The 26,763-nt window shown below is 43.1% G+C and overlaps 1 protein-coding gene, 1 long non-coding RNA gene and 1 pseudogene across 3 annotated transcripts in view; all 3 read left to right on the top strand.

Moving 5' to 3' along the window:
• Positions 1-26,763, top strand: part of DENND1B (DENN domain containing 1B) — a 124,070-nt gene that overhangs the window by 48,330 nt on the left and 48,977 nt on the right. Inside the window, exons 7-13 of one of the 2 annotated variants that reach the window (XM_036235481.1) lie at positions 3,259-3,339; positions 4,592-4,651; positions 5,970-6,023; positions 8,694-8,804; positions 16,462-16,562; positions 21,538-21,583; positions 26,255-26,356. In XM_036235481.1, coding sequence (XP_036091374.1) covers positions 3,259-3,339; positions 4,592-4,651; positions 5,970-6,023; positions 8,694-8,804; positions 16,462-16,562; positions 21,538-21,583; positions 26,255-26,356 — 555 coding nt within the window. The remainder of the gene's footprint in view (positions 1-3,258; positions 3,340-4,591; positions 4,652-5,969; positions 6,024-8,693; positions 8,805-16,461; positions 16,563-21,537; positions 21,584-26,254; positions 26,357-26,763) is intronic. The other variant, XM_036235482.1, reaches the window with a different exon arrangement.
• LOC118613419 lies at positions 10,376-10,494 on the top strand (annotated as a pseudogene).
• Positions 16,632-18,722, top strand: LOC118613370. The gene is made up of 2 exons (XR_004955437.1): positions 16,632-17,194; positions 17,299-18,722. It is a non-coding gene; the product is annotated as an uncharacterized LOC118613370 (long non-coding RNA).

Raw genomic sequence — 26,763 nt, 5'->3', positions numbered from 1 at the left:
TGGTTCTTTCGAAGACTCAGCAAGACCCTTCCTGGGAGTCGAATCGTTTTACAATCCCACAGCATCCCACATCTTCCCCACATCCTCCCGGCTCTCATGATTATTATTTTTTGTTTGTTTGTTTGTTTTGTTTTGATAACAACCATCCCAATGGGTGCGAAGTGGTATATGATTGTGGTTTTGATTTGCATTTCCCTAACGATTAGTGATGTAGAGTCTTTCTGTGTGCTTGTCGGTTATTTGCATATCTTCTTTGAAGAAATATCCATTCAAGTCCTTGGCCTGTTTTTTAAATTGTGTTTTGTCGTGTCGAATGAGAATTCTTTATACATTCAGGTACTAATCCCTTATCCAACGTACGATTTGCAAATATTTTCTCCCATTTGTGGGTTGTCTTTCTGCTTTGATGGTAGTGTTCTTTGATGCACAGAAGTTTTTAAGTTTTTAGTGTTGAAGAAGTCCAGTTTATGTATTTTTTTCTTTTATTGCTTGTGCTTTTGGTGTGGTGTCAAAAATGAATTTCCAAACCCAACGTGATGAAGCCTTCCCATATGTTTTCTTCTAAGAATTTTAGAGTTTTAGCTATCACGTTTTTTATGTCTCTATGCTATTTTTTTCTTCAAATTAAAACAAACAAAAACAGTAGTTTGCTTTTGAATTAATGAACTTCTCTGGGATAATGATTTGTAATTTTTCCTTTCAATCATTCTTGAATGTTTTAATAAGGACTAATTTACTAGAATATTAGCTATGCTATTTAATGTCATTTTACTCAAATTAAAGGTTGCTTTTTTTTTTTTTAAATCTTTAACGATTGCATATTGTTGCCTTCAGTTTTTCCAAGTACATTTTCCGTTCTCTGGTTATCCGTGTAAATTCTCGTTTGGTAATCCCTCACTCTTGAGACTGTACTCGTTCGGGTTGTGCTGACATTGTTTTTTCCTTTGTTTTTAGCTATATCCTCAGTCTTTTTTTTTTTTTTTTGACCTTTTTTTCCCTACACCTAGAATTTTGGTGTTCTTATGTTATATTTAATTTTCTTTCCTCCTTTCTAGATATTATTTATAAGCATTTCGTACACTCCCTGAGCTATAAGTGCCATCATATCCTCATCTTCGAGAATGATCTTTCTGAAACCCGATTATGTCATTCCACTGCTACTAGCCCTCTCGATAGCCCCTTTTCATCCTTAGAATCAAATCTAAACCCGCGCGCAGCCTGACACACAAGAAGCTTCACGATCTGGCTTCCGGTATTCTTTCCTGGATAACCTGCCCCCCCTCTCCCACACATGATGTACTACCCAATTATTTCGAGCTACTTCAGTGTCTCAGAACATAACTCTGCGTAGTTGTCTTCCAAGATTACAGGTCACTCACTTGTGATTACGGGTAGAACACTCGTCTTTTAAGATTGGATGTAAACATCTTTAAAAACAAACCTAAATTCAGCACGAATATTTCTTTAGATACTTTTTATTAAACAGAATTTAACTGTATAATTAATAAATTAAGACTCTTTCTAGTGAGCAACCTTCTAATTTGGCAATCAGATTTTATTATTATAATGTAATAGCAAGTTTTTTATGTTTGTCAAAAGTCTAAGTGTTCGTGTGCCTGTGCCCGTGTGTGTAAATATGTTCCTCACTATAATTGAGGTGCTTAATTCTGTGAAGTATTCATTAAAAGATCATTTTACACTTGAACAATTTTGTACTGAAGATATATGTTCATTTTCCTAATAACTGGAAATAAAAGTATTTAATTGTTTAAAGGAAAACTCAAAACCAAAATTCTATAGCACGATAATTTCTCGTTCTTTGTTTTGTAAGTGTACATGTGGAACCAACCTTATTTGTATGAATTGTCCAAATTTTGAATGCCTTTACCTTTAGAAATGCTTTCTGATAATTTAGTGCTTATGTACCTATTATATGTTCCTGAGACCACCATTCATACCGAAATATATAAAAGAAAATGCTATGAGCAAATCTATATAGCTTTGATTTTCTGAGAAGAGAAAATAAGAAGACTACATTTGCGTTCCTTTTTATCAGAAATATTATTAGAAGTATTTAGTATTATTAGATAACCAAACGTTAACCTGCAATTTTGATATTTTTTCCACTTCGTTTTTAATCCAGTGCCACAGGTCATTCAGATCGATATTGAGATTTTATAATTTAAGCTGTCTTTATCTGATTTACATCAGGCAAGGGCAAAAGATTTTTAAAAGCTAGAGTTTTATAAAATTCATGTAGCCATTGGCATTTTTTTTGGACAGAGGATCCACACCATCCAGAACATTCTGTGGTATATTTCGTTGTTTAAATGTTCAAGAGATAAATTCTTTATAGTCTTTCTTTTTAGGTCATTCTAAAGAGAATTTCAGACAGGCAGTTTTGAGTGCACACTTTTGCCAGCATTTATAAGAGATTCGATAGTCAAGTTACAAGGGTAATTGTGAGAAGTCACGTGTCTTGTGCCCAAATCCCTGAAAATTAGTTATGACCTTCCTTGAACGATTGCCTTTCCTTTGGTTTATTCTCCCAACATGAACATTTTAAGAGAGAATAAAAATAGCTATGTATATAAAAAGCCACCTTCGGATACTTAATGCTGGATTTGTGTGTGTAATTCAGACAAAGTGAGCGTGTAGCACCCAGGTATTCTGTTGTTATACAAATCCTGTGAAGTAGGCGCGCGATATATTTCATTTAATCCCTTTTATCGTGGGTCGAGTAGTGATCAGTAGCTCCTTAGAAAATATTGAGAATAACCTCTGCGATGCATCTTAGTACGATAATCTCACTTAGACGGCAGCTGTTCCTTAAAGATTAGGTATGAGATTTTAAAATTAAAGCGCAGAATGGAAGCTTTCGGTGATCTGATGAAGTGTGTGTCGCTGTTTTTACGCGATACCGTTGTTCTTCTTGGACTTAATTATTTAAATAATTTTCTTCCATGGCATCAGTGCGTTTTATGGTAATTAAGTTTTGGCCAATGTGTATTTATACTAAATATAAATATTGCTATTATTCTTTCCAGATAAAGAGATATGAATATCTTTTCTATATTTATTCAATGTGAATATTTCAATTTTAGGTATTTGAAACATTCCTGTGGACAGTAGTTCTATAAAACACATCTGGAATGAAAACGCCTGATTTTATCAAATAGTTTTAAGCCTATTTGCTTAATCCAGATTTTATTTATAAAATATACTTTTTATTTTAATTTTTGTTTTTGTTCACTGTAGGAAAACGATTTGAATGTAACTCTCCAAACACTCTACAACCACCCGGTACCAAAGGCCAACACTCCCGTCAATTTGAGCGTGGTAAGTATTCCGTCAGTAATTGATATTTCTCGTTGAAGAGCAGCATGTGCCCTTCCAGGGAACTCTGCTAAGTCACCTGGTGCCCAGGTAAACCTCCATGCAGAAGCCGACATTACGTAACACCAAGGACCGAATCACCGAGCCTGTCTGCCATGCTTAAACTCTCACAATGTGATATTTTGGATGTGGACTTTGATAATTGTTAATGCACAGATTTTTTTTTTTGTTATACACTAAAAGTAACCAAATCTGTGAGAATATTTTAATTGTGAGGAACGGTGATTTTTCAGGCGAAATCTATTCATAATAAGGAAATACACATATATACACAAGCACCACCCCCTCAGAAAAAAAAAAACAAAACATGAAAAGATATATCTAGATAGACCATGAAAAGCTACTCAGTGTTAGTTGTTAGCGAATCGAAGTTTCATTTTACATGGGGAAGATATTTTTATTGCAGCCGAAATAAGCTCGTTAAAGGAATTTGAGTGACCGTGTTCTGTTTCTGTGTATGAAGTTATTTTGATGATTAAGCCTTACCTCTTGTAAACTTTTAAATCTGTATTCAGTGCTATCTTTCATATTTATATTCTCAATAAAATATCCGAAGCGTTAGTGAATTCAGCCAATGATAAATCGAGCCTTAATTTTGTCTAAAGTCTATTTAGTAACATCATTACATTTCGAGAACAGATTACTAGAGGGATGAGCCTGGCATTATGCTCTTGAGAGTGGCAAAGGGTCTTCGATAACTGGTGGGGGTTTTAGCTTTATGAATTAGGAATTTTGTTTCTCCTCAAGTGGAATGAAATTTAATTTGTTCGTTTGCAGAATTAGAATTAGAAAAATGTGACAAGCCTTGAGAAACCACCGTGATTGTCTTACAATTTCTTAATTCACGAATGTCTTGCACATGGATTTTTCAAGGCTGGCTGTTATAGCCAGTAGACTTATCATGGAGATTTTGTGAAAAGTCTATATTTAATATACATGATTAGTTTGAAACTGTATTTCAAAATCTTTGAATACTGACAGCGTCTGGTGCTCTGTCAGGAACGAAAACACTTTGAGCTTTTTCTAACCTAAAACTATCAGGTCAACGTTGAAAATAACATTCATAATTAATGTTATTCAAGCATTTTCAGTGAAGAATGTGGCTATGTGGGTTTGTCTCAAACACACAGCAAATTGTGGTGTAAACTTCCCCCACGAAAGTAAAATATCCTTTTTTTCTCTCATGCGTTGTAAGAACCAAGAGATATTTATTGCCAGTGAACAAGTTTTGAAAGATCAGCCCTTCCTAGCATGGGTGAGTTAAAAGGGCGCTTGTTGGCTTCTAAAAATCACTGTGAAATCGGGAAAATCATTACTTCTTTCGCTGTGTCTGTAAGATTCTCTCCAGTCCTCTGGGAAATAGCAAATTTGTCTCTTTTAGGAAACTTAATCATTGGGAGCGTATTTTCTGTTTATACTGGTTTTTTTTTTTTTTTTAAAGCGTAGTTTTACTAAGTACTGTGCTATTAAAAGCCCTTTACATGAAGTCGCTAATGGAGACCGAATCTACTCCGCGTCGGCTCCGTTCCCAGCAGTGCCGATGGTGAAGTGCTGTCACTTTTTTTTTTTTTTTTTTGTCACAAGGTCTCCTGAGACCTTGTGATTTATCTCATATTGTTCTCGTACCCTGGAAAAATTACACATCATGACTGTGTTAACCAGCCTTGCTCTGACTCGTTCAGCTACGTTTAATAGCGGCTCCAAATGCACCTTCTTTTCTTCTAGCCTTTAATTATCAGGCAGTATTCAATTATGCCTTTATGCGAGCAAGGCAGCGAAATAATTTTGGAAATTTATATGAACAGAAAATAAAACGATTTTGGTGATTTAGCTATGCTCTGATCCTGGGTGGTAATGTTTGGGAGCGTATGAGAAGCTGGCATGCACAGTCAACTTTTTATGCCAATATATCCAGGAACCTCAGTATTGCTGGGAATTTTATCAGAGCTGATTAATATTGGTTTAGTGGGTGTATGAAGATCACATGTTGAGAAGAGTAGTTACATTTTTAAGAAGTTCTAAATAGTTAAAAAAATCATGTTCTATTGCTGCTTTCTAAATGATATATAATGGCTGAACGTGTACAAGAGAAATTGCTCGTGGCTTGCCGTAAAGTCAGGAATCTTAGTAAATTTAAATATAATCTTGGGTAAGCAAGCCTTATTTTTCCAGTCTCAAAGTGTTTTTGTAAAAATCTAAATATCTATAAAAATAAGCCTATACATTTTATATATTTTTATGTGTGTGTGTATATAGATAGACAGACCGACAGACAGATTGCAGGAATATCCTTCTTTGTCTTAAACTTTTTCCGGGACTTCAGTTTCAATTGTAAAATGAAATATTTTTAACCACTTAATTCTTCGTATGAAACACTTAGTGTTAAATCTGATCTAAATCTGCCATCTCGTTAACAAACAAACAAACAAACAAACAAACTCAAATTTGACAAATCCCGCGCGTCGGGCCCCGGCGCTTGCTAACGTGCGTGCGCTGCTGCGCCTCTTTGCCGCGCTGTGTGACGCCGTCCCGCGGGACCCCCTTTTCTCACGTGACTTATTTCTGTCGCTCAGCACTCCTGCTTCATCACCCCGGATGTGTCTGGACTCCCAACAATACCCGAGAGTGTAAGTTTTCCGTTTTGTCTGTTTCTGATTCTGTTCCTACTATGAGTGTTATTGACTCTGCTCTCACCGTTCGAGGATCCCCGTATAGAGAGCTAGAATGCATCGTGACTACCTGTGTGTGTGGGGGAGAGAGAGAGAGAGAGAGAGAGAGAGAGAAGGGAAAGAAAGAAGGGAAAGAAAGGAAGAAAGAAAGAAAGAAAGAAGGGGGGGAGAGAGAAAGAGAGGAAGGAAGGAAGGAAGGAAGGAAGGAAGGAAGGAAGGAAGGAAGGAAGGAAGGAAGGAAGGAAGGAGGGAAGGAAGGATGGATAATGGTGTTATCTCTTTTTCTTCTTAATATATCTGCTGCTTTACCCACCCCATTCCCCCCTTAATATCTGGTTGTTGACAAGGAAAATTGTATGAGAAAAAAATATTTCTGTCACTTAAGGGGGTTCAGCAGGGCCCTAGATACCAGGTCCTGAGCTCCCCTGGCTCGCGGAGGGGCGACACCTCGGGAGGTGACCCTGCTGGGTTGGGGGTGGGGGAGGCGAGTGCACGGAGCATTTTCACACAGTTACTTTGGAGAACTGGCCATAGTTTTTCCGAAGCCTGTATCTCTCTGCAAAGCCGAGGGGTCCTGTACTTGATGTCTGGATTCTGATTTAAGAAATGCATGTTTTGTAAGGCATTAGGGATGCCACGAGAAATCATAAGAATTGCTGAGTTTCGTGTTTTATTTTAGTACTAGTCGTAGCCACGTTAGAAATATTTTCAGTGTTTTAGTAGTCGTTACACGTTCACATTCTGCAGAGAAGTTAACATGGGTAAGCGGAAGCGGCGAATCTGCTTTAGGATGCCGTGTGAGAAGGAAATATTCCCTTACGTAATTTTTCCCCTCTTCCCTTGGAAAGATAAAATGAATCAGTAAAAATAATTCAGTCAAAAGTGAAGGAAACGTCAACAGGGACAAAAATAGTTCCAGGATTACTTATTATTTTCCTCAAAACTCAACTACGCTTCCAAAACTGTTTTCAGACCGACTGAGCGTTTGGTTTCCAAAAGCACGTGGGTTACGCGTGAATTTCTAACATCAAACCAAGACGGTCAGAGGTGTTTCTGGTACAGCGGAGTCCGGATGACTCCTCTGCCAGAGCTGCACGAGGTCACTCTTACTGTGCCCTGAGGTCGACCATCGAAATGCTCAGGTCACTTCGGAGCCCTGCAGTCTGGGGCTGCACGTGGTGGGCCAGGTGCCCCGTCCCCGGGACCGGCTGACCGCGCCTAGACCTGTGTGACCAGGTCCCTTCATTCACTTCAGAGTTTTTAATGCAAAGTCGAAGTCACTCCCTCCCACTCTCTCCTCTGCTTACCTTTCTCACACTTGCTAACACACAGCTAACACCTTACTTTCACAAACCTCACATTTTCAAAAGGCCGTTTCTTTGATAGTTCTATAGAACTGTCCTAAAGCAAAATCGCCACTGAGAATATACATGTTTACATCCTCGTTAAGATATTTTATTTCCAAAAAGTCCTGTTTAGGGAAAGAAACAAAACAAAACAAAACAAAACCTGCAAGGACATAAACATGGGCAACGTTCTGTGTTGAGAAATCATTCCGCATCGAGACATTATTGTTCTTTGAGATCGTAGAAGCCATATTCCTGTCGAATGCCATAAAAGTGCATGGCGAGCTGGACCAGGAGGCGAGGTTGGGTTCAAGTGGAGAAAACGCGGGAGGGACCCCTCCCCTGCGCTCACCGATGCTTATGGCTTCGGCTCACATGCCCTGCCTTGATTGACAGTTTGTGTCCTGGCAAAGTAAATAATTGGAAATCTAACAGTTTTCACCTTCTAGGTCATCACCCACCTAGAACTACAGTTCAGTTTATCATCGTATTTCATTCCATCTCTTCATTACTTCGTCTCTTTCTGATGCGCTTAAGCACAGAAATTTTTTTAAAAAAATAAGTTGAGGATCTAGAAGTCAAAATTAATACAGCTTATCCCAATTTCGTTCTCACGGGGGAGAAATTTAAAGTGTCAGGTCAAGGAATCAGATTAGACTAACACCAAATTTTATTTGGTTGCCGTAGTGTGAAGTGGGCCGGACATGAGCTATAAACAAGGAATTTTCCTTCACCAAGAGCCCGAGCCCTGCTTCTAAGGCCCCCTCGTCCCTGGGAGCCTCGTACGCAGGACTTGGTGTCAGACGACGACCTTGCCTGCTGAGTGTTCGACACACAAAAAGACCCCAAACGTATTTTCTGGAGCAGTTCGGTGTATATGGGAGTCTCCAGGAGTATTTGTTTCAAGTCAGATTCTCAAGGACATACTCTGCAGACGGCAGTTGAGCAGGTCTAGTTTAGGGCCCAGGAAATGGGCTCCTTCTTCGACGAGTACCGGCAGGGAGGGCAGGAAGGGGACGGTCCCTTCGCCCTCCGAGAAACGCTTGCCCGTAGGGAGGTTGCGTTTCCGAGAACGGTCGAACGTCCTGTGCCCCCTCACGTGGCAGCGGAATAATGTTAAACGTAGTGATTTTAATGCCTGCCATTTTTTTAATAATACCCTGCTTTGAACTTTTAAGGCTTCCTATTTTTTTTTTTTTTTTTTTTGGTCGATGCGTGAAAAATACCGTCCCGGGCAATCACCGAGAGCTGTCACTTACACGGTAAATCTTCCCTTGTACAGAGGAACCTCACCGAGTACTTCGTGGCCGTGGACGTGAACAACATGCTGCATCTGTTCGCCAGCATGCTGCACGAGAGGCGCATCATCATCACCTCCGGCAAATTGAGTACCGTGAGTGCTTCACACTCCTTTTAAGTGGGCCGTATTGAGCATTTCACAAAAAGACCCGCCAACCTCTGCAGGTTTAGAAATGGCCCGTGTGTACTCGGAAGACAATATCTCCGTTTCTGATATATGGTTTTAATCTGCCTCTCGAAGTACAAAAGTCTGATTTATAGAAAGCCTTCTCGGATGCATTAAGTCAGGTTAATTATTTTTTCTTATCAGGAGACGAGAGTTTTTTTTTTTTTTTTCCCTCTCTCTTTCTTTCTTTTTTCTTTTTAACTCTCCAGAATTCATTTTAGTGCCTTCTACTGTGTAAAGAATTCTCGAGAGCTATTATGGGATCTTTATTATTCACTCATGGCTTTTTCCACCGGGGTGACTTGAAAGAAATCGGGGAGCCATAACAATAGCAGCCACCCTAACCCGGTAATAGGCGGATTCATCTTTGTTGGCGAGTGGAGTTTGGGGGTAGACGGTATAGTACCTCCGATTTGGAGGGTCTCTTCAGCCTGATAATAACTTAAAAGTCGAAGTCGAAGCTGTGGTTTTATTATTATTGTTAATCATAGGTTTCATTCACCCACTAAAACGTCCCCGGGGAACGTCTTCATTGCCATGGCCAAAGCAGTGAGAAAGGTGTTTTCTTGCGTTGTAGAAAAACATTTGCGAGTGTTTTGCTAGATTTCCTAAATTTTTTCTGCTTGAAAATTTTAAATATTTTCGATTTCCTTAAAATGTTTAAATATAAATTGACACACAGGTTAGAGTAATAGATGAGATACTTATTAAAAACCGTTATTTAATAGTGCGTGAATCTGGTTCCTTAAAAATGTGGTTTGCTGGGAAAAATAAGATAATATGTTTTATTTTTTTGTTCCCGACGGTAGAAATAAAAACCTCGCCCTACAAAATTTTAGGACAGAAAGAGTTCCGGGATGTCCCTAAGACCTCTGTTTAGTATTTGGTGATGAGGACGGTGTTTTCAAGAGGCAAAACGGCCACCTCCAGGCCAGCGAGCTCATCGGGGACCAGCAGCGTGACCCTGGGTGTCCGGGTTCTAGTTCTGGGTTATTGCCATTGCTTTACGATAGAAAAAAATATATATTGGCATTTTTGAATTGCAATGTCGACGTGTGCACCTTCCCAGACAAGCGGGAACGGTATTGTTTTACACGTCGGGAAGCACGCGGGACTCCGTTAAAGGCGGAAAGGGAGAGGCCCCGCGGAGCTGGTGCCCCCCGCGTGGCCCTACAGCCGTTGCGAGACGTCCCCCCGGAGCGTCCGGCCCTTCCTGTAAACCGTCTCTCCTGCTGTTTTTAACGCACCGTCGACCCGAAACCCTCCTTCCCTCTCCCCCCTCGGCTCTTCACCCCCATCCGTTGGGTTCACTCTTCGGGGCAGGAGAACTGATACAAAACCTAAGTCAGGTTCGCTTCTGCGACCTTCTCACCTTCTTGAGTGGGGGAAGCTGCTTTCCTTGAACCTATCTTGAAAAATTCATAGATATATGTATGTATCTGCTATAAATCCCACGCATAGTAACATTTAAAGTCACAGACCAGTAAATTAGAAATAAACTCTACGGTCACGCCACCCTGAACGAGGCCGATCCCGTCTGATCTCGGAAGCTAAGCAGGGTCGGGGCTGGTTAGTACCTGGATGGGAGACTCCCTAGGAAGATCAGGTGCTGTAGGTATAAAAAATAAAAAAAATAAGAGATCATAAGCTGACAAGGTCTTTGCAACCTGTGAGGTCAACCAAGGGTTGTCTCGCCTAAAATATTAAAAAAAAAAAATAGAAATAAACTGATTTTTAGAAAGACTTCAGGGAAACTTCTGAAGTATTCGAAGGAGGAATAGTTCAGGTGTTGATGAACTGACCTGCCCTTCAGCTTTTTACATTCTTAGACTGTTTTACATGTCATAAATGCAAGAAATTGAGTTTTACCCATTTTTAAAATGTTTTAATTATCGGAAGAACACATATGACTTAAGATGCATTCACATTCATTATTTTATTGCAGATCTAGGAGTTTCGTTTGGGTTAACTTCTTGATAATGTTATTAGCACTGTGTTTGTCAACCTTACAGCCTACCGGGAGTTGGCAGAGAGTCCGCTTACTTGAAGGCTCATTTCTGCAGGTGCTCTTGGGCGTTAAAATGGTGATTTATCAGAATCGTTATAGAGATAAACTTTAAAAATAAAAATAATTAGTTTCGAGGTATGGTAGCAAGAATGTGAAGAGTGTTGTTATGTTTTAAAATTTCTAATGGGTCCCCCCTGCCCCCCAAGTATATCATTAGAGTGTGGTATTTTGTTGGGAGCCACGATTGCATTTTTTATGTGTTTGGAGCCTTAAGCGGCTTCGCATTTGTTCTGTCGATCAAGCACATGGGAGGGTCCCGGTCATCCCCAGCGAGGGCACCGAGTTTACCCTCGCCGTAGGCAGGTCCCCGATGTCCAAGCTCAAGGGGAACCTCGGGCGGACAAGCAGATACCATGTCCGTCTCGGGTCCTCAAAGCAGAGGAATAAATCATGATGTTACAAGAGTCCACGAGCTGACTTATCGCTGTTTGGAGACCCGAGGCGGGGAGGACCGCCGTTTGAAGCCATGTCATCGGTTCTCAAACCAGTCAGGCGTGAAGTCCTGTCACGCGCCTCTATAATTGTCCCTCACCAGACTCTCTCTAACTAGTCAGCTGGGGCCGCGCGCTTCGTCTCACACCCCCGGCCGGCCGGCGTCTGACAGGAGCGTGCTCGTCACCCTGTCACTGCCGCGTAACCCGGAGTGCGTCTCTGTGGCCGGCACAAGCAGGTGGAAGCGAAGCCGCTCTTCAGAGCAGATGTCGAAAAGCTAGCGACTCTTCGGGCCAGCGTTTGGCTGGTAACGCTGCCCCCATTCAAGTCCACAAGCCCGTTAGTTACAGAGACCCGACTGCGTAAGGCGTGTTCCTTCTGGAAGAGTCGGAGCAGGCGATATGCCCCGAGTGCTGGAGTCGTGTTAATAAACCGTAATTTCTTCCTTTGTTGCAGTCGCCCCCGGGGCATTTAAGCATATGCTTTTCTCTCCTCCTCTCATTAATTCCGTCAAGGGCATCTGCGAAAGGAAATCTTGTGATCCCCGGAAAATCGGCTACTAAAATGTAGATTTTATAGGTTTGGTTAGGCTGAAGGGGGATCCGGAGGATTTTAACCTCTCCATCTGGAGTTCATGTATTCTGGAGTTGCTCTCTTGATGGAGCCACCTGTATCAGCATTTAATCTGGGACCTGGAGCCCAGAGCATCTTTCTGGAGATTACGACCTTGACCAGCTGGCGGGGGTGGGGGGGCAGAGATTACCCAGCTCGACCGGGGTCTGCGGGGTGCACTCGCCCCCCTGTGATTTTAAAGCTGCTGCGGTTAAAGAGTGTTACCGAGACGGGAGAGGGAGAGAGACTCCAGAAATGAGGGTTGGATTTTTAATTCTTCCCAAAGCCCATAGCAACCAATTATGTCAGCTGGAACCGTAGAGCGCGATCGTCCTGACCAGCACGTCCTCCGACACGTTCGGTGCCGAGCGAACGGGGCCGGGGCGTGGAAATAGGACGGCTGAGGTCACCGGGTCGCACTTCATTAGAGGAAATGCCCGAGACGGGGGGACTGGGGGTGTCTGGGTCTCCCAGCCCTCGTGGCGATGAGAGCTGTGTTTTCCTAGGAATGGGCACATATTTCTGCTTTATGGTTTAGTCCATTTGAGCCTTCTCTGCCCAAAAAGCAAAACCACCCTCGAATGGCCTTTGAGAGTGAGGGGTAACAGGCGGCCCGTGTAGCAGCGGGCGAGGCCACCGGGAGGACGTGCGTTTGAACGTGTGCGTGTAACGTGACAGCTGCGGGCATCCGGAGTCGAGGGGAGATTAGCGATAACGGATAACGGAGACAGCGCGCGGGGAACCGGGGTGTCGGCTCCTTGCGGGCGGAGATCCTTCCCGGCGCTTGTGTTCTCCGCAGTCTCCCCGGCCCTGCCGCGCGCCCGGCGCCCCACTGCAGAACCGCGCGGCCGTGGGCGGCTGCTCGAGCTCGGCTTCAGTCTCCCCACCTGTAGAGCGAACGAGGGAACAGGTGACAGGAGAAAGCGAGCAGGAAGACGAGAGGTGATTAGGACTTTCCGAAGGACTCAGTTAGGGGGGACGGGACGAGGTCAGGATGGACTTTCAGTACCGAAGCCGCAGGATTTCCCATCCTGGCAGGGCGAAGAGGGAGAATGAAATAGGAAATAACATTTTAGCATAAAAAGCACTGGAAAAGAAAAACGCACAACCAAATGCAGTCTTTTCCCATTACATAAACGCGCGACTCCTCCAAACATTTCCTCTAAACTATCGCTTAATTTGAGCATCAGAATTTTGCTCGAATAAGAATATTTTACAGTTGGGATCACTTTATTAGTTTTCAAAAACCCTGCTGCTACCCTTTTGGCCTAAACTTTTAAACGCGAATGTAAATTAAGTGCGTTTAAACGGATGGCTTCCTTCTGCTTTTCATTACATTTATTTTCATTCCACGAAGAATTTATGAGATTCCCATTGGCAGCAATTTATTCTGTATACCTACAGTTATTGATAGTGCTTGATGCTCTGAATTAAATATCTGTTCAGTTAAAAATCGAACGAAGTTGCTAATCTCTCTCTCCTAGAGTTTGCGCGTTACTATGTACTTTTGGCCACACGGATCGGCCCCGCGATAATTCGTATCGAACTCCAGTCGAAGTGATAGGACTTTGGCATCAAAATGAGCACGATCTGGCCAAGAGATAGACGAGGCTAGTGCGAGCCATGACGGGTCCACGTGCCGCGATGGGACCTTCGCCTGCAAAGCCACATCGCTTAGAATCGTGCCGCTTTTCGTGGTAATTCTCACGCTAGACGGACCCCGTCACTGCTGTCTCCTCGGGGACCCGATCGCGTGTTTTCGCCCCCCAAAATGCGTGTCCGTTTAGTGACTTCCAACATCGCTCGGTTTCATTAGCTGTTACCGATCTCCTCGAGTACATGTAGTTTCGCTTCAAGAACAAGGAGTAACTGAGGCTTCACGTCACGGAGGGAGAGAGAACTTTGGTTCCCAACAAAACGGACCTGCAGGGGCAGAGAGAGGTGCTCGATGGTAGGATTTTTATCACGTATTCTCATCTTTTTACCATTTTCTGCCCACATCGGTTCTGCCGGTCTACAGAAGTCGCAGACTAAAACGAGAGGGAGATGCTCCTGCCTCGGTTGGAAATCCCGCTCGGATGTCTGACGGTTAATGAGTGTTATTGGCAAAAGCAAATTCCTTATGGTTCCTCCTAAACGTGACACTGTGGCTCTATTACTTTCGATAATTCATTCTAGCTGCTAAGGTCAGAAGCTGGGGCGGGGGGTTAGTATATTTACTCTCTCCTGTCACCCACCCCCGCCATATCCTAAAAGTTGCCAAGCCCTGTAGAGCTTCCTCCTTTCCTGATAGACACCGATGAGCAGAGGGGACCCTCTGTCCAGTGCTGGCCATGGGCAGGAATGTGTGACTCAGCTTATCCTCCTGAAATCATCCTCTCAGATCACGCTGTGCCTTATTAGCAAATAATTCACTCCTTTCTTCAACGGTGACCTAAGGGCATAGGAAAGTGTCCCTCTGCAGCCAGCCACCCTCAACCTTTGTGGCACCAGGGACCAGTGCTCCTATGAGCATCTAACGCCCGATGACCTGAGGCGGAGCTGAGGCGGTGATGCTGGCGCTGGGGAGCGGCTGCGAACACAGACGAAACTTCGCTGGCTCGCCCGCCGCTCACGTCCTGCTCTGCGGCCCGGTTCCTGACAGGCCGCAGACGGCTACTGGTCCACGGCCCGGGGGTTGGGAACCCCTGCTCTGTAGCATTTACTGAAGTGCTCTGAGCTCTGGCTACGTCCCCTAAAATAAGTCGCCCTTGCATTTGAGAAATGATCTTCTTTATTTTTCTCAACATTCACAGAACACTCTTTTTTTTTTTGTAAGGTTTTAAATGAGCCGTTTTAAAAGTCATCCATGTAGAGATGGAGAAATCGAGCAGATCAGCTGCCTTTCAAAGCTACATCGGCGCTTGTAGCCCATCGGTTTACAGCAAAGGGGTGGAAGGCGTCACCGCGCTGTAAAGACGCACAGTTTGCAGCCAGGAGAACTTGAGACGTGTCCCTCCCGCCCTGATACGCAAGACTAATGAATCCGTGGCCTGTGATTAGGAGGTAGAAGTATCTGAATGCCTCCTAGTGGTATGCTGTATGCTCTAATTAAGAAATTCCAGAAATAATATTTATGGAGGGAACACCGTAGATAAACCATTAACGCTCACGAGTATGAAGTGCTCAAACCTGTCACAGATGCTGCTGTCGCTGGAGTCAAAGGACATTGTTTTCTATTCGTAATCGATGAAAAACCTAACAGGAAAATACATGATACACATGATAATGATGAACATACTTTTAATCGGAATTTTTATGTTTTTGGCTCCAATTAGATTATTTTAATCCATCTTTTTATTTAGTGGAAGTTTCGCACTTAAATATAGACAGATGTTGCTGTTAAGATTGAATTGCTTCGTGTACATTTATTTTTAAAAATGTATTTAATTCCTATGTACGTCTTAGTTTCTTTATAGAACAAAATGGAAATGATGGTTTATAGAAAGTCTGGTTCACATGCGGACAGTTTTACTGTGAAATTCTGATTTTCAAGTTGAGTGAAATGATTTCGTTGACCTTGAAATGAAGACTACGGCAAAACTTTAAAATGATGAAGAACGCTGATTTAATCATTGCTTTATACATGGCAGGGAGACTTTACACTTACAGCAATATATTTTTAAATGAACAGAGAGTCACGTGGAAAGAATTCTGATGAGGATCGGAGGAGGGAGGGGCAGGCGAGCCATGATATCCCTTTGTTAAGCGTTAAAAGTATTTAATTAACCGCTTGCCGCAACGAAAATGATGAAAACGGCAATCACCTTTAAAATAGCCACGCTCCAATTGCAGCTGTTGTGATTTACAAAGCCAGGAACCGGAATGCTAATCTGAAGCGAACAGCCCAAATATGGAATTATGATGTCCTTGGCTTCCCGGCCCACAGCTGTCAAGCTTGGGCAGCTCGCTGGTCAATAGTGACATTCTGTGTGTCAGTGAACAGAGTCTCTGGGTACCGCGACCCCGCGGTTCACACGATACAGAAGCTCCAACTGTCGAACGTTCAGGTCCCCTGGTATCAGCGCCATCCAGACGCGCTGACTGGCTCATGTTTCATTCCCGGGCAATTTGCCCTAATGATATCCCCAGGAGCTTTCGGGCCCCCCCCATCGGCCCCCCGCGCGTCCAGATGCAGCCGCGGCGCAGTAATGCAGCGGGGCGCGGGGCGCGCGCGCTGTCATCTCCTTCCGTCTCTGCTGCGACGCGCGCCTCGTTTTGCAGTTTTGCTTTTCTTTAGGCTCAAAGCGTGGACCCTAAACGCGGTGTTTTCGGGCAACCGTCTGCATGACGAGCCCGAGAACCTGCTGCGGAGGTCCGCGCGTGTTTCGGGGGGGCGGGGAGCCTCGCACCTGTCCCCCGACGAGGCCCCGCGGCGGGTGGTCTCCTGGGCCTGGTTCGTCGCGGCTCACCGCGTCCTCTTTCCCGTTTCAGCTGACGGCCTGCGTGCACGGGGCGGTGGCGCTGCTGTACCCCATGTACTGGCAACACATCTACATCCCCGTGCTCCCCCCGCACCTGCTGGACTACTGCTGGTAAGCGAGCCCCCCCCCCCCCCCGCCGGGCGCGCCCCTTTCCGCGGGCCAGGTGAGCCGGGCAGGTGCGCGCCTGCGGCCCTGGCGGCCACGGGTGTGGCGGGCGCGCTTTCCGGGTGTCGCGAAAGCAGGTTGCCAGGCAGACGGGTGCTTTAGCTCGCGGAGTGCCCCCTGCAGCCATCCGATGGTTAAACGCACAGACGGGCGAAGCCGTGAACAGCGCCATCCGCGATGCGCTGAGCGCAGGTGTCCGCAAGTTCCGGCCTCCGTCGGAGAAGCCGGTGGCCCCGGGTCGGAATCGCTGTGGGACACCAGGGGGTCCCCATCGGGACGGGCTCCCGCCGCCCCATCCCGCGGAAGCGCGCCGCACCCAAGGGACCCGCCCAGGGTGCCCCTAGCACGGCCCGGCCTTCTTGATCTCAAAGTCTCGGCCTCGAGCGCCCTGAAAAGCAGTGTTGATGGGGTCGGGGGGATTCTGAAACGCTCCTGGCTTCCGGGCAGCTCCCGGGGACCCGCCCGCCACCCCCGGTGACGCCGAAGAGTCTGTGTGTGGGGAGCAGAGGGGGACGCGGGCCGGAAAGTGTCACTTCACGGCCCTGTCGCCTCTCGCAGACATAGCGTCTTCTCCAGAGGTCCGATGAGGTTTTCCGTTCAACCGTGCAGGAGCACACACACGTGCACACGCACACACACATGCGTGCACACACACGCTCACACACGTGTGTACACTCCAGAGGTCCGATGAGGTTTTCCGTTCAACCGTGCAGGAGCACACACACGTGCACACGCACACACACATGCGTGCACACACACGCTCACACACGTGTGTACACACGTGCACACGCGCACACCGTGCAGGAGCACACACGGGTGCGCACACACCATGCAAGAGCACACGTGCGTGCACATGTATACATGCACACACAGATGCACATACACCACGCAGGAGCACATACACACACGTGCACACACGCGCACACGCACACACACACGCATATGGACTGACTGACCGTCATGTGTTCATTTACATCACAACCGATGTTATTAAGAGTGAAGCTCTTAGAATCCAAGTCTCGAACCTTCCTGTCACTGTACTCACCGTGAGAACGAGTCCGTCTGCGCGCCCGGGCTTCCTTGCAGATGCCTCTAGAGTCGCTCCGATCTGCGTGCAGCAGGGAGAAGAATGTCAGGGCCATCCTCCCGTTCTCATGGCGTTGAGTAAAGAAATTCGGAGATTCCACTTTGGAAACAGCACCGGGAAGGCTCCGTAGCGGTGCACCTGTCGTCGCCAGCTCCTCGCGCGCATGGGCGGCCGTCACATGTCGGTCCGCTGATGGACGCTCGCTCACCTGTTGGCTTGTCCCCGCATCTATCCATCCTTCCGTGCGCGCCGCAAACGTTTCGTGAAACACCTGTTGGCCGGGTGTGCGATGTAATGAGTCAGTCTTTGTTTCCGCCTTTGTAGGATCCACAGACAGGAGGAAATTTACCCCCCTCCACACACACACGCGCGCACGTGCACACGCACGCACGCGTGCGGAGCCCAGGAGGACTCCGGTACTGTGGGGTTTGTGTAAGAGGTGACGCTGAGCAAGAAGCAGCCTGCGTGCCTGGCAGGACAGGGAAGCTCACCGGGGCCAGGCCACGCCGTCCGCTCTTCCCCTTGGCGTTACCAGCCCGACGGGAAGATGGGGAGCTGCCGTTTACCGGCGTCAGTTACACGAGATGATTATGTTTCAGAGATCTGCGCCCCAGCTTCGCGCCTGCAGTCAGCGATGCCGTGCTGTAGGCGTACGCATTCGTTGAGGAAGCAGATCTCAACGTTAGACATTCTCACTATCGCAGGGGGGAAAAAGGTACTTTTAATACGGCAAATCCGTGACGTTGCCGGACACTCTTAACCCCTCTCGGTCTTTAAACGCCTAGATGGTGGGGCGACTCTGGTACCAGTAAAATTATAATCGCTCGCGACTTGTTCGAGAATGATCTGTTTTCTTCTTAATTTAGGTTACATGTCCGCTACTTCTTTCCATGAAAGGAGAAGAGAATAGATTAAAAAAAAAAATCATGGGAAATTAAGTTGTTGAGGCTACCCTAACTAAGTTAATAGACTCCTGTGACAGTCAACTCCAAGGGTGGTCTCTGTAAAAAACCTAAAAAGAAAAAAAAAAGGCTATTACATAGTAATTATTTTTGAATGAAGAAGAAGCAATCATAATAGAGCCTTCTGTATCCTATCCTTGCAAAAATAATTTCGTCGACAGAAAGATCTAGGACAGTTTTGCACATGGCTAATGAAACATCCATGTTGTTATGTAGTCCCTTCCTGATTTATTAACTCCCTAATCTCATTAGGAGATTTCAGCCAGGGCTGCAAAATTACTTCTCATCGATTTGGCTGATTAAATATTAGGCCGCACACAATCCAGTTTTCACGAGGAAGATCCAGCTATTTAATTAAATCGCCATTCTGCCGAGCACCATAATTATTTTAGGAAAGTACTCTCTGGATTCCTTACGTGTGCAGTTCAAACATCTGCACGTTTGGGGTTTTGTTAGAAATCAGTGAGATCCCCAATGATCCCACAGAAAAAGTTCCAGTTACTTCATCCTTAGGTTCAGGCAGGGGAACTCATCACTGAATTTTTATGCTAGTTTAACAATTTCTATAAATTTATTCGTGTTTCAAGAGATAACTAGCTCTCATGAATTGTTGTCTTAGATGTATCCCATAGGACTTCAGACCTTCAGCTCTGATCTTTTGAAATCTGATCCGCTCAGTGTTTCTCTAATATCTGTAAAATGGACGTAATACTTACTATTTTTAGAAGGCTTCAATATTTTGATGAACACCCATTTTGTTAAAATGTGCCTTGAAATTTGAGATCCCATGGGCTCTCTGTGTGATAAATCTCATGGGTAGGATAACCGAACCTGGGGCAAACCGGAACCTTGCCTAGTAACTTTAGTGATTTCATGTGACTTTCAAGGTGAGTTGGGCTTGACGCATTTAAGATCTTGGGAGCTGCCTGCCCGTTTTTGTGAGAGTCGCCTGAACCCGGTCCTGGGAGCCCAGAATAGTTAGCAACGGGTTTTTTCTGTCTTCTGCTGAGTCCCAGGAGGAATTGCAGAGGCGAGAACTTGAACTGGGGAAGTAAGGAGCCTTCCCTTGTCTAAGCCAAAGGGGAGCCCTCCCCATTTCCTCCTTCCACTCCCTTTCGAAAGTGGGAGAACCGTGACAGCTTAAGGGCATCAAGGACTATAAAGAGTCTCGACGTTCAGTCAAAGGAAGTTTCCAGAATATCGGGTCAGTTGTACTGAAAGAAAAAAAGGAAGAAGAAGAAGAAAAGGAAGACGCGAAGCTACGAAGGCAAAGAACGGGAATTAGAAGCCAGGAAAGACGACGTGAGGGCCAAGCTCACGCGAGTGAATTAAGGGTTTTCACCGTTCGTGCGTGTGAATTCCGGATGTTCGTTACTGGTTAGCCGTCGTGAAGGCGTGGAGCTGTTTGTGGTGACTTTGAAGCCTGGCTCTGTCGAGGTGCCTGTTAAGTTTCAGCTGTCCCCGGGTCTCGGTAGCAGAGCGACTCACGGGAATCAGGACAGCTCCGTTCTAATAATGACAGTGACAATGGAAAATCGCGCACGTCCTTTGAGAAAGATTATCCGTTGCCATCAACAGAAGAGGTTTGCATTGAATATGACACCGAGACGTCTGCAAAGGAAACGTCAAAATATTTTATTTTTAAAATAGCTGTTTGTTTACCCATCTTCTATCACCTCGGAAGACGTCTGTCCGTTCTCCCGCCGTCTTGTTAAATGGTATTTTAATTTTGAAATGTCAGCCTGAATAATTTCCTTCTTAATGAGAACTGTTTCTGAAGTGGCTAGCAAGTCTGATTTTATACGTTAACGGAAATTATTAGCTGTCTGTGTTCTCCGCTGGGGTACAGGACCTGCAGGGGGTAGATTCCGTCCACGTGGTTTATTATGGAACCGAAGCCCCTGACCAGGTCCTGACACACCTGTCACACTCTAGATACCTTTTGTTGGCTCAATTCATTTAACATCACCCTTACACTTATTCTAATATTTTTTAATTTATTAAAATTATTCTTTAATAAAAGCGAAAGTGAGATAAATACGAAGGTATAAAATTTAGATAAAAGACAAGGCACGCGAGCAGAAAGATAGCAGAAGAAATAGAACAGCAGTGGGGGAGAGGCTGTGCTCGTACCTCTCGCTCCCACACGGCGCCCGGCACACAGTAGGTCTCAATAAATATTCGGTCCTGACTGACTCGAAAATTCGGGCGACGTAGTAGGTATGAAACGATCATATATTACGAGAATCGTAGAAATAAGCATCTCATTGAATAAAAATGGCATGCAAAAGCAATGTGAATGAATTTGATGATTTTTTTAGCATGTGTTCGATACGAAGTAATGTGGGAAAGATCCAACTCGGATTATGGTCTGGACCAGCAGTGCCCAACCTTTGTGGCACCAGGGACCGGCGCTCCTATGAGCATCTAATGCCTGATGGTCTGAGGTAGGGCCGAGGCGGTGGTGCTGGTACTGGGGGGCGGCTGCAGATGCAGGAGAAGCTTCGCTGGCTCACCTGCTGCTCACCTCCCGCTGTGCGGCCCGTTCCTGACAGGCCATGGACTGGGGGACCCAGGAGTTGGGGACCCCTGGTCTAGACTCTAATATTCTAAATTTAGAAAGCTATTTCAGGCAGTATGTTGCTTGATTTAATTATAAATAACTGATTTTTGTATAAAGCAATCTTCATTTGAATCTATTAATGGCCTGAAGATTTAGATTTGAATTTTATATATAGAATAATTTAAAATACCTATTATATGCTGTGTTACAAATGTGCTTTTAATGCATTTACCTTTTTAAGCATACTGAATTACTTACATTGTTGCTTCCGTTTTAATGAACTACATGCATATGTATTTTTTAATTTAGTGCCCCGATGCCATATGTGATTGGAATCCACTCGAGCCTGACAGAGGTGAGTCTCTCAGATGTGATGTAGTGATAAACTGATGCAGGAAAGTAACAGTTAATAAACCAGTTGTGCTTTGAAAGAATATCAATTGACTAGTAGAAAGCAGTGACTAGTTTCATATTAGAGTGTTTGCACATAAACGTTTTCAAAAAGGTAATAGTGAAATAATTTTATTTTAATTCATATGTTAAATGATGATCTTCACAAGCATGGAACCCATGGAAATAGGTGACATTTGGTAAGAGTCATATGATAAGTTTTAAAGACTGAAAACTTTAGTCCTTGATAAACCACTTTTTTTATGGTACTTGGGATCTTTTATATCTATTTCTTTTTCAGATTTGTATTGTGAAAGTCAGGATTTATGTAATTATGAATCATAAAGGGAAATGTTTTTATTTTTCAAACTTCGTTTTGATCCATTTATCAGTGTGCTTTTTCAAAATGGGTTTTAAGACACTGATCGTGAACACTTGAATTAGAAGATAGCTTGAAACGTTTAACATTTTTTCACCCTCATTGGAGATTTAGAGTGTAGTGATCTTTTTGCACTGTCCACATTTCGAAATGAATTTTGTCCCCGAAGTCATCTCTAAAGTAAAAAAAAATCTTGAATTTGAAACACCTTGAACTTGAAATCAGTGCAATTTTCAGAGAGGACTTCACAGAAGGTTAGCATGTAATAAAATAAACAAAAACTCGGACAAAACTAAAGATGCAGGTTTGTCGCCTGACATCATTATGCTGGCTGATTCCAGTGTTAGTCAAACGAAATCTTTTTTTTTTGCTGGTTGTGGGTTTTGTATTCTCACTCACCTTCTAACGAGCAGCCGAAGTGAGTTAGAGCTGGTTTTCACGTTCGTTGCTGTCACTGTGGACGCCGTCAGTCCTCCCTGTATTGATCAAGGGACATCCTGGTTGAGGATTTTGGAACTGAGGGTCACGTATGGAGAGTGTCCTGGTCGGTGGAACCCGACATGTGCTCAGGTTTGGGTCATTTATTTTTTTTTCTTTTTGCAAAATGCCAGGGTAGCGTTTTTATTTGTTTAACCTTTAATAAAGCATGCATTTTAATGAGTTTCTTTAGGAGGTTGAATTTGTTTTTAGCGTTGAAGTCTGGGTTGGATAATATTATGACTCTTTTGTTAGGTTTTCAAAAACGTGTCCGTACATGCCTAGATACTCAGGGTGAAAGGACAAATTGTATAAAACATGAACAAATAGGTATTTAATTTGTTATTAGATTGTGGAATAGGAAACTGGCATTTACTCATCAGCATTTGGACTTTCTGCAAAGTCTAAGCATGGCCCTGCGCTTGGTTGATATCGTTTCAGACTGATTTCGACATTCGTGCACATGTCTTTCCGTATTTAATGTATCCAATGTCTAACAGAACATGTAAATTTTACAATATATTTATTTATGCCGATGAAAAATATTTAAAGTTGTTGATTGTACCTGCTGTTATATTGTTTATATCAACTTTTGAAACAAATGATTTGGCTTTCCCAAAATATCGTAGGAAAGGGTAAATGTTATAAATGTGCAATTAACTTGGTCACATATTTATTGGACACCTATAGAAGAAATGAGTGCTTTTTTTTTTAAGGAGCGAATTTAAGAATTTTTTCCCCCTTAAAGTACTGTCTTGGAGAAACAATTCGTTCTAAGCTTAAATGGGGTCCATTCCTTCAAGGAGGTGTGTAGGGCCACGGTTAGTTTGGCTGGAATCTCTGTACCTTACAGACTGGAATTATCCAACGGTCGTTAAGTCAGTGTGGGGTTTCTAGTGAATGAGAACGTAAGTATGCTAGGAACTTCTTTAAACTGGTTGGATACCATTTTGTAACTTACTCCTTAATCTAGTACCAGATGCTACACGTCCTGCAATTCCTTTCTTATTATACCATTATTAGGTGGATTTTTTTTTCACTAAAATCTTGATCTTTATGCTTGCTTTTTAAAAATATTGATATTATTACAATTAAAATGTAGATATACCATTTGCATATTTTAGATGTGAGAACAAACTGAGTAATTTTTTGTATTTCATATGACTCCAGTTACAACTAATTTTTTCTTTTTTTGGGAAGAGTCAAAATATTCTTTTATTCTCTTGGCGAAGAGAGTTTCAACACATTTAATCAGTGCACGAAGACTCCTAGATATAATTATTCGAAGACGTGAAAGTAACATTCTTTTAAATCTTGCTTTTAATTATTTGTATGTGACCATGGGCAAAAGATGGCTAGAAGTCTCTTTTATAAATGTAAATTTGCTTCTAAGTAGAGGGGAAGGACATTTCGTTCCTCCTGGACACTAGATTTAGGGGACGAACTCAAAGCTAAGGCCTGAACTTGATTGGAGACGAAGTAGTAGAAGCTAGAAGTGTGAGGGTCCTAGTTACTGTTTTAATAGACAAAGGAGTCTACATCAAATATTGACCCAGGTTCATCAGGTCACGTGACGGCTGCCGCCGTGCCGTTGCCTAGCATCCACGCGCAGGGAGCACGTGCGTAGTCGCACTGCGCGGAAGGGTCCTCGCGCCTTCCTGTCGTCTCCGTCAGACTTGCAGCCTGTGGACTAATGTTACGTTCTGAGTTCTTTAGAAAAAGTAAATTATCTTTTCACATTTCCTTACTCTTTCTCCATCTAAACAAGTTTTTGAACTTTATGATAAATGGGGACGGGGGGGTGGGGTGGGGTGAGGGGAGAGACAGAGAGACAGAGAGACAGAGAGAAGGAGGGAGGGAGGGAGAGAGGCAGGTACCATTTTATGTGCCACATGACTTTCCATTTCTATTTTAAAAAAATAGCTAAAGCCTGGTTTGGAAGGAAAATACAGGTAAAATATAGGTAAAGCCGAATTAAAAAAAAAAGAGATTTAAGTTATATAGTATTTTTTTCTCCTTTAAAAAATATAAAATTGTTCTAATTTTTAGGAGATCTCAGTATATTGATTTATTGAAATGAATACTTTGTCCATTCATGAGTGATCCCTTGAACAAAAGTTAATATTTAGCTGCATCACACCTTTTAAAACTAAGAGCAACACTGGAACAAGTCACTATCTCCTGTTGATACTGATTTTCTTTCTCAGAATTTATTGTTAGTGTCATCACAAAGTATTTTAGGGTCACAATAGCCATTATTCTAGGCTATTTAGATGAATTCATGTCATCCCTTAAAAAATACATCAGGTTTCTGGATTAATTTATGGTTTCTATTCAAAGGACAACTTAGAATTGAAAATAAAAATCAAAATTATGACATAGTTTTTCCACACAAATGAGATTAGTATAAATATATTTTTGCTTATAAAATAGATTATTTTTGTAGTTAGGCTGTAATTTATAGAAAATCACATATTTATGTAAACCATGTTTACATATATGTATACACATGGAAAGAAAAGGAAATTAGTTAATTTATAAATTTTTTGTAATGTTGTCACTATTATAAGTGATTCTCTGTTAATTTCCTAAAAACGGCCATGTTCTGAGTCTCACTTTAGAATTATAATGTCTTTTACAGGGACATGTTTTTAGAATTGTGTGTCCCCCTGAGAATCCAGTCTACAAAGATGTTATGGCTTTCTTAACACATACAAATCCCCTACTAAAAACCAGCAGTTCCCTGGCAAATTTCTACCTGAGATGCAGAGATTTGAAATTCTAAATGAATCAGAGAAATTTTAGTCTTGACCAAGTGAGAACAAAAAAATTGGTTTGGCCAATTTAAAATTTAGGGTATTGAAATAATAATTCTCAGAAATGGCTATTTTTCTAGAATGTCGCTTTTGAAAATATTTCTCTGAAATTTAATTGATCTGTAACTAGTTGACCTATAAATTACGGAATTCTGAGTTGATGGATATATTTCATTCATGAGTGTCTTATTTGCATTAAAGAACAACACTATTTGCTATCATTTAAATGAGAGTAATAGAATCATATGATTTAAGTATAAATATTATTTAGATAGGAAAAATCAATAGTAAATGTTTCCTTTCTTTAAAGATGAAATATTTGATGAAATTCTGCCTCCCTATCTATCATTTGTCCATGTGGTGAGATAATTTGACCAGCTGACTAAGCTGTCAAGTGAGACAGAATGCTCAAATAGTTAATCTGATAGGCTATTCGACTTGACCATTTACATTGAAATTCATGTGATAAATATTACTAGCAATACACTTCACATTGCTGGCCTCGCTGGCATTTTTCAACTTTCAACCCTCCTCATAAACTTACACGAAATTGAGATGGAAATATAGAGAAAATATTTATTAGCTTAAACTTCAGTCACGTGGCCTTGCAACACGGTGTGTGCCAAGAGCCTGGGTAATAGGATTGAAATTCAGCCAATAGATAAAATGCAATGGATGTAAGTGTCACAGTTTAGTGTAGCTGTGACTATTGTGTAAGTCTGTGTCATGATACCCTCTTTGGTGGTTAAAGCAGATTCAGTTTCTCCAAATGAAATCGATACGCCCAGATGAACGAACACACATTCTGTCGGAAGCATTTTCACCCAATCCTTTTGAACAGTTGTATACAAACTATTTTTTTTTTTCATAAGGCAAAGTTGTTTATGTTCTTTCATAATGGAGGATTTGATTTTGGGAGGAAAACGTACTAATCTGTTTATTCGTAATTGTGTTTCTTAAACAGAGAGTGAAAAATAAATCCTTGGAGGATGTGGTCATGTTGAATGTCGACACAAACACTTTAGAATCACCATTTAATGACTTGAACAACCTGCCGAGTGACGTGGTAAGTCGGAAGGATGTTTTGTAGCAAACGTGCCTGTGTGTGTGTGTGTGTGTGTGTGTGTTTTCTTCCGGACCCTTGAATTGCAAGAGCTATTTCCCCCCACCCCCTACTTTTTAAAAACCTGAAATAAAGGGGTCGAGTGTGCACAGGGGGAGCGGGAGGAATCGATGGAGACCCACGCTGAACATTTTTGCCTTTTGGCAGTCGAGACGTTGAATGGGGACGCCGTCCGCCTCCCTGGAAAAGCGGGAGCGTAATTTAAAAGCCCGGCGCATTCATTAGGCAGAGGTTCCTTAAACACGCGTCTCTTCATCTCATCTTAATCATTATGTTACAAAGTAGGCATCTCTGTCTGCCTCGTGGCATGTCTTGCGAAAGAATGAGAGTTTTTGAAGGAAGAAGAAGAA

The sequence above is a fragment of the Rousettus aegyptiacus genome, unplaced genomic scaffold, assembly GCF_014176215.1.
Source record: "Rousettus aegyptiacus isolate mRouAeg1 unplaced genomic scaffold, mRouAeg1.p scaffold_m13_p_18, whole genome shotgun sequence".
Lineage (NCBI taxonomy): Eukaryota > Metazoa > Chordata > Mammalia > Chiroptera > Pteropodidae > Rousettus > Rousettus aegyptiacus.
This window is presented reverse-complemented; position numbering and strand designations above follow the sequence as displayed.